This window comes from Physella acuta, unplaced genomic scaffold, assembly GCF_028476545.2.
Source record: "Physella acuta isolate Inbredline_101_S28 unplaced genomic scaffold, ASM2847654v3 ptg001837l, whole genome shotgun sequence".
In the NCBI taxonomy this organism is placed as follows: domain Eukaryota; kingdom Metazoa; phylum Mollusca; class Gastropoda; family Physidae; genus Physella; species Physella acuta.
In genome coordinates this window covers 154571-163231 of record NW_026733346.1, presented here as the reverse complement: position 1 = coordinate 163231, position 8661 = coordinate 154571, and the positions used below count along the sequence as shown (strand labels likewise).

Below are 8661 nucleotides of genomic sequence, written 5' to 3'. Positions count from 1 at the left end.
CGAAATCAAACAACTGCTGCCTTGTAGTTTGTTCTTGGTTGGACAAAGGCTATGGAAGCAAATCCAAAAAGAAAAGCAGGCTGAAATCGGAGTCAATGGCCTCAATGGCGCATAACCAGTTGACACGTATCCTAAGAATGAAGAAGAAGTCCCTGAGTCAACCCAGCTCTGATGGGTACCTAACTCACGTTAGGGAAAGTAAATGTGACTGGGCAAAGTGCTGACCACACCTTCCTTTCATATGCTGAGGTCAAGAAACATGAACTCTACTTCATCTGCCCAATGGATTGTTAAAGATTATTTTTCTTATAAACAACCAGTTTAACATGTTGCTGGCTGCTTTGTAGTTAAAACCCCAAAGCAAGAAATTTAAAAACACAAGGCAAGAAATTTGAAAACACAAGGCAAGAAACGTGTGTAAAATGTAACAATGGCTTTATTTATTGAATCAATACATTGATAAACGCACATGACATGAATCAACAGATGGAGACTGTACAAGGTTGAACCAAACAAGACACACCTTTGTCTATGCTAGCCTTAGTTAGACATATCTCTCTATGTTAGCCTTAGACACATCTGTCTAGGCTACCCTTAGACAAACCTGCCTATTCTAGCAATAGACACATTTGTCTATGTTAGCCTTAGACACATCTGTCTAGGCTACCCTTAGACAAACCTGCCTATTCTAGCAATAGACACATTTGTCTATGGTAGTCTTAGATTGAGTTAGACATATCTCTCTATGTTAGCCTTAGACACATCTGTCTAGGCTACCCTTAGACAAACCTGCCTATTCTAGCAATAGACACATTTGTCTATAGTAGTCTTAGACACACCTTCTTAACTGGCAATAAACTGGCTATGCTAGTCTGAGACACACCACCCCTATGCATTAGACACACCTGTCTAAGAACCTTAGACACACCTGTTTATACTAGCATTAGATGCACCTGTCTTCTACAGCCTAAGGTAAGCTCTCTAACGTTGCACATTGTGAAACCAAAAGTAGGAAAATTGAACAAGATCATGAGGTGAAGCCCCCCACAGCTTAACACCAATGGCAAGATGTTATGACTGGCCAGTTGGTCAAACTTTGACCCTAGCTAAACTACATCATGTCTGATTTTCTTGACGTCTTCTTGGTATGATGGTGCAGATCAAATTTGTCTTCAGAACATTAATGTCTGCTGCAATGCAATAATAAAATGTCTGCAGTTTAAGAATGCCTGCTTCATTATGGGAGCAAGAAGAATTTCAATGAAGTGAAATGCTAGCATAACTATGGTAAAATGTATTCTATAGATGAATGATACTCTCTATACCTAAACTGTTATATGACCTCACATTTAAGATAATGAGACAACAAAACATTTTATCTAACTAAACCAAAATAAAAACAGTGCATTTTTCTATAGGCTAATGAACTGACCTAAATAATGAATTCACTAAAAACTTTAACCATACCAAAATTAATTATAAATGTACCAAAATTATAAATGTATTTGAATTATGACTTTTTTTTAAAGATTTAAGTCACAGTAAGACTATGTTGAATAAATTATTTATTATACAATAGTTACATAAAAGCAAGCCATTAGCTATGTACACAATTGACGCTATTTACACAACTGAAATTGTTGACTGTTACATTTTTAAAATGGCAACCAGTAGAAAAAAGATCTGGACAAACAAGTTTTTGAGCTTCAAAAACAGGACAGGAAACTTTAAAATACAAATGTTACAGTTGCATCATGGGATATTGTTTTTGTTCAATATGGAATTTTTGTAAAAATGGATTTCATTCAAGCAAAATCTTTTTCAAATAAATAATAGTGAATTATACATCTACAAGTTGTTTTGAATAATATAAAAACATTTTATTTTCTAAATTTTATTTTAGATTTTTAGAAATAATAAAAACAATTCTTTATATTATATATGGAGGAAATGGTTGGCTCTTGTGACATTATTTTAGAGGTATCGAGTATTGGCCTATTTGGCATGTGACAGTCACTTGTTTAAAACACTGGCCTAGTGACGTCAGTGTCATATTTATATGTGAGTGTCACGCTGATGTCATAAGTTTGAAATGTTAAATGTGAAAAGTGGCAAGAGTTGATTTAGACCTTTTTATCTACTGACACAAGCAAGCTACACACCTACATCACATTCTGCTTAGTGTACGCAACACATGTACCAGTGTGCACATGTCATCGTAGTACACATCATCTGACATCAATGTACACAACAGTAGTTTGACATTATACATAACTATGTGAAAAGTAAAAAAAAAAAATGCAGGAGGGAAAGAGATATCTTTTGTTTACCCATTTGAAATTTTTCTCAGCACTTACAAGCCAAGGGACTTAAGTATTAAAAATACTCAAGTAAGTACAAACACAGTTATGTCCCTTTTTACCAGTTCTCTTTATTTTAAGATATTTACAACTTTTCTAGGAGAGAAAATATCTATTATTAGCTGAAATTTCATAAACTGCATAATAAAAACTATATTCAAACTCAGCCACATCTACGGTAATAGAGGACTTTATTAAAATATCAGAAACATATTTAATTAACACCTCTGAATTATCCATGAAAAATAATATCACTGCCCGTGTGTTCTGACAGTTCCATGCATATTATGTAGGTTGCTATGGGAAACAACAAAACAATAAAAACACACAAGTGAAGTAGTTTGTTGGTTCGAAACTTCATGTAACATGTTCTAAGTCTTTCACCACCAGCTTTGCTTTTAAAAATAAAAAAAAATAAAATAAAAACTGGAGTTAAAGACATCATTGATTGAAAGGGTTGTATAAAAACATGGAACTAGAACTACCAAAAACAAAACTTATATATTTACCATGATTATACAAGTGGCATAGTATAGTGGAGGTTGTTTTTGCATGACAATGACATATTCATATTTCATGGAGGAATGAAATGAAAATAAAAATGGAAGTTAACAAAAATGTCCTCTTTCTTCCAACATGTTAACAAAACTTAACAAGGGTGGTTATATATATGTATTCCAGTTTTTTAATGATAATACACGAAGAAGAAACATTTTTTTTTGTGAGTTACCTCTCGCACATACACTCATTGACTCACAAGCTCCAGTTTATATGTAAACTAACACAATGTATTCATTAAAAGAAACCAACGCAATTTACAGCATATAAATTCAATTTTTAAAAATATCATTTTACATCATATAAATTCAATAGTGAATAATTAATTTGTTTATATCACATAAAAATATTGCAAGTGTTGATAATTAGAGTTGTCTCTCTTGTGTATAGAACCCAGCTGACTGATCTTTCAGATTAAACACCCAGTGACTTCCCTTGCATGGCCAAATCCTGTTTAGTTTGTTTTTAAATTTTGGCTGCAGAAATTTGGCCAGAAAGTTCACTAGTTCATTGTCTACACACACACATACTTATGCATAATGTTCTCTTAAAAACAATCCATTCATTTCTTATGAGGAATTCACATCCATATCAGAATTCACAATTCACTCACCCTGCCTCATTCTGTGGTTGAATTTGACTGAATTATTGAATTTCCCAGTTTTATTCTGTGATTATGTCAACTGAAAGCCGATTAGTGATATTCCATCTCTGAATCTCTACTGACAAATTTGAAACAGAAGTATTTGAGTTTAGGAAACTACAAATCCAGTTTTCTTAAGAGCCCTTTTTTTTAAAAACCCGTTGAAATTGCTGAGTTTTTTTTTCCCTTGGATAGCATGAGATCAGAGTAGCTGGCCCTGAGTTGCTTTGTCTCATTGTTTTGTGTTGATTTTCCTATGTGTTCATATTATTGGGATCTAGTAGAGAAAGTAAAAAAAAATTAACTATAAAAAATTTTATTTCACATTACAAATCAATGAACAGCAAGAATGTTATAAATATTTAGTGCAAGATTTTACTTTTTAATATGAAATTGTTGATGCATATAAAAATAATCCAGATATTTTAGTGAATTTTTGTCATGTAGAAGGTTACATAAATCATTTAATTATGCAGTTAGGTAAGGGAAGTAACTAGCATTTAAGCAGGGAGAAAGCAATTAGTAGAGCATTTAAATTCAATGATTGTTGTACTACTTCATACTAATCTAAAACTTAAAACAACTAAGTGAAGTATTAAGATAATCATAAATACTACTAGTGGTTATCCAAATCAATAAATTTTTAAAATATTTAAATGTCATTTATAAGCCTTTATTTTTCATGTTCTGATTAACCTTATAACCTTGTAGTTAAAAAATTTAATTTATTAACATTGAGGCATGTGTCATTTATATGATCTAAATTTTAAAATAAAACTTTAAAATACTAACAACAATGAATGTGTATACTGTACATTTTAAATACTAACATGAATAGCTAATTGCACATTTAAGCCACCACCTCTAGCCCCAAAAGTTGACTCAGCTGATTAAGTAACTAATATGTGAGTAAAAGGGATAATGTTAGTAAACAAAGCAAGGGTCTAGGTAAATGATGGTGATAAAACAAAGCTCTAGTTATATGATGGTGATCACATACTTACATCTGTTGAGCTTAGGGTAGCGGCCGAGGCCACTGATCTAGTAGGGGTGGAAGGTTGGGGGGTGGAGAAAGTGGGGCTAGCATACACCTCTTTCCCTATCTCAAAATGTAGCATAGGTGCTCTGTGGTCACCTGCGTGCCCTGACCGGATCATACCGTTATTGTGGTAAAGAGGGAGGGTGGGGTAGAAGGGTCTGTGGTAGGCAGGCAGGTCAAGCTCTGTGAGGACAGGCAGACGGCAAAGGGTTAAGCAAAAAAAAAAAATGTGCTGGTTAATTAATGTGCTGGTTAATTAAAGCATTTGATGGGGATGAAGCAGTGATACATTTGGTGAGTTTAAAAAAAATGCATAAACAGGTCAATCTAAATCAAATAAAAGTCTTATTACCAGTTCTTAATATTTTAGTAGAATCATGATATGTAGATAAATATCATGCTATTTAGTGAGTTTTAATTTATTTTACAAAATTTTGGGTGGCCAAACTAACCTAGATGTTAGTGAATTAATGATGGGGGGGGGGGGGGAGCTAAAACTATATTTAAAACCAATGTAAAAAAATTATTTCAACAAAAAAAAAGAGAATTGAAATGATTTTAAAAATTAAACATTTTGTTATTAGTATAAGAATGTTATTTTAATATAAAAATTCTAAGATTAGATGAAGCAAAGTAATGTGCAAGGGGAAGTAACAATATAATAATGCACTGGCTTTTCTAGCTATGAAGTGCATTAGATGAAGAAAATTTGAAGTTGAAGATGAAACCTACCGCCTTCCTCTATCTCTAAATCTTGCATGCCTCCATCTTTTCGTTGTCCATATTTTCTTGCTGAAAATAGGAAAACGCCTATTAATTATAATGTTTGGGTAGTTTTTATTTTACATCAATTCTTAATTAAAAACTTCACTCTCCTATTTTTTTACATACCAGGTTTATACAAACATTTACCTGTAACATAAGTCATTGTCATGCATCTACTACCTCGTTACAGTGCAAAATTAGCAAATTTAATAATGAAATTTAGTGCCAACAGCAAACTTTGTTAACAAAAGACTTGCAGTGACTGAGGCCTAACATTCACACAGATGATGGGGCCGAGAATGATTCGCATGACTCAGGGCCAACAATGACTTTGAAGACACTGGGCCAACAGTGACTTTAATGACTCAGGGCCAACAATGACTCACATGACTCAGGGCCAACAATGACCCAGATGACTGGGCCAACAATGACTCAGATGACTGGGCCAACAATGACTCACATGACTCAGGGCCAACAATGACCCAGATGACTGGGCCAACAATGACTCAGATGACTGGGCCAACAATGACTCACATGACTCAGGGCCAACAATGACCCAGATGACTGGGCCAACAATGACTCAGATGACTGGGCCAACAATGACTCACATGACTCAGGGCCAACAATGACCCAGATGACTGGGCCAACAATGACTCAGATGACTGGGCCAACAATGATTTAGATGACTGGGCCAACAATGATTTAGATGACTGGGCCAACAATGATTTAGATGACTGGGCCAACAATGACCCAGATGACTGGGCCAACAATGACCCAGATGACTGGGCCAACAATGACTCAGGTGACTGGGCCAACAATGATTTAGATGACTAGGCCAACAATGACCCAGATGACTGGGCCAACAATGACTCAGATGACTGGGCCAACAATGACCCAGATGACTGGGCCAACAATGACTCAGATGACTGGGCCAACAATGATTTAGATGACTGGGCCAACAATGACCCAGATGACTGGGCCAACAATGATTTAGATGACTGGGCCAACAATGACTCAGATGATTGGGCCAACAATGACTTTGATGACTGGGCTAACAATGACCCAGATGACTGGGCCAACACATATGACTTACACTCACCCTGCTCCATCAGCTGTTTTTTCCTCTCTGACTTGGGGTAGGGTTTGTGGACGACAGCACTCATGTTGCTGTCTGTACTGTAGGGGCTTTGTGCCCGGGGAGGGGCTCGATGTTTTCTGTACTTCTTGTTATTGCCTGGTACACAAACAAATTAATTAGCCTAACTACATTAATTAAAATAATCTTATTATTGCCTGGTACATAAACAAATTAATTAGCCTGGTGAACAACAATGAATTGGCCTAGTTACAATAATTTACATACTTTTGTTATTGCCTGATAAAGTGAACTAATTAAAAATCTAGCTAACATTAATTTATATACTTATGTAAAAGCCTTCTCAAAAAGATTCTTAATAAATAAATAACTAATTAAATTAAGATTAATTAATATTATTCTTATCATCCTGATAAAACACATTTTATAATCATTTGTTTTAATGAAAGGCTGCATTATATATTTAGTTCAATATTTAATCGAAATGTATTAAAATAGTTATTAATATCCTCTTGTCAAACAAACTTAGTTAGTTTGTTTGATAGGTATTTAATAAATAAAACATTTATAGACATTAAATTTAAATAATAATATCAAGTTTTTTCTATTGTCTGATTTATCCCTTTAAGCATAATCAGCTGAAATATCAATGTGTTTTCAATGATCTGATATAAATAAATATATAACAGCACTCACTATTTTTAGGGTCAGAGACTGTCGTCCCCACCACGGTCATGCCGGACAACTCAGCTGCCCTGGCCACGGCCGAGGCAAAATCAGTATCTGCCAGAAAGGAGGAGTCAGATGAGCTACTGATGTCATCAATTTGTTCATGAAAGTCAACCTCGTCGTGACTGACCTCGTCGTGACTGACCTCGTCAGAGTCTGTCTGACTTGGCCACCCTGTTAACATGGAGCCTGTGGTCAACCGGGCAGTGACATATGAAGGGAGGGGTTAGGGATGATTTTGTATTATTAGTTCATTATTGTTAGAGTGTATTATTTTTTTAATTTCAAGAAAAAGTTTAAACTACTAGACTACTGCGTTTAACTACTCCTATAAAAAGTAATTTTAAAATAATTAAAATATTTTTTCTTAAGTAATTGTATTAGTTAAGAAGTTAATTTTTATATGTTTAAAGTAAAACACATCAGCAGTAGCTTGTTTTAAATCAATGGGCATAAAAGATCTACATCTACTACAAGAAATTAAGTGTTTTACAGAATACACTGCAGTAAATGATGTGTTAGTATCAACGCACTCGTGTTATTTTTTTTTCAGGTGTACAAACTGGGGACGATTGCAAAAGCATTCTATGAGAAAGCTGTTTTAGTTAAAGCAAACAGGAAAAGAAAGCAATTGTGCTAATTGTATTAAGGGGAGCTAATCAATAAAATCATACTAAGGGAAGCTATTTATAAAATACTACAAGTCTAAGCTAGGCAAGAAAGGCTAAAAAAAAATGAAATTAAAGTGAATTTATATTCTGTGCAAAAATGAAAGCTAACTTTTAACGTTATATTGTTATAATTTTAGTAAACTGAAGTTATTTTTTATATTTTATGACGTGATGAGAATATTAAGGAAATATGGTGTGAAATTTGACCAAAGGCTCCATGCTATTCAGGTGTCTCTTCATTAGCTAGTCAGTTCATTAGCCAGTCAATTCATTAGCCAGTCAATTCATTAGCCAGTCAATTCATTAACCAGTCTGTTAGCATTAAAATTAAGCAAATTTAATTTTTAGAAGCACTTGACATATTGCCAATTTAATTTTAAAATAAATATAAATTGCTAATAAAAACATAAGAAAGCTGTCTAAATATAAATAAAAAAAAATAATTAAAAAAGCAATAGTGAATACAATTAACAGGTGTTATATTGCTAAATACAGCTATTAGTAATAGCTAAGATCAAACTGGGCAAGTATGAATCTGATTGCTGCATGCAAGCGTACCTGAGAGACTGCCGTCCCCGTTGACGCTGGAGTCAGGTGTGTGGCAGTCAGTTGCCCGGTGGACATCCATGTCTGACTCTCCTGCGTAGTCAGGGACTCCTTCAGATGTCGGTGACTCCGGCCTGGTTAGGATTACACAGGATTCAATATTATACAATTTGATGCTTTTATTAAGTTTATTTCATGCATAATTTACTTAATAATACGAGTGTTTTTTTTTTTTAATTTTATTTTGATTTATT

General features: G+C 34.1%; 1 protein-coding gene across 8 annotated transcripts in view; it reads right to left on the bottom strand.

The window, feature by feature from the left end:
* Positions 1–420: 420 nt before the first annotated feature.
* The window catches only part of LOC131930756 (roundabout homolog 1), a 131494-nt gene continuing 123253 nt past the window's right edge, over positions 421–8661 (bottom strand). For 3 of the 8 annotated variants that reach the window (XM_059287357.1, XM_059287361.1, XM_059287365.1), the window contains 6 exons: positions 8420–8541; positions 7158–7379; positions 6459–6599; positions 5333–5392; positions 4566–4783; positions 421–3838 (listed from right to left, as the gene is read on the bottom strand). In XM_059287357.1, the coding sequence (XP_059143340.1) occupies positions 3824–3838; positions 4566–4783; positions 5333–5392; positions 6459–6599; positions 7158–7379; positions 8420–8541 (778 nt within the window). In that variant the 3' untranslated portion in view covers positions 421–3823. The remainder of the gene's footprint in view (positions 3839–4565; positions 4784–5332; positions 5393–6458; positions 6600–7157; positions 7380–8419; positions 8542–8661) is intronic. The other 5 variants (XM_059287358.1, XM_059287360.1, XM_059287362.1 and 2 more) reach the window with 5 other exon arrangements.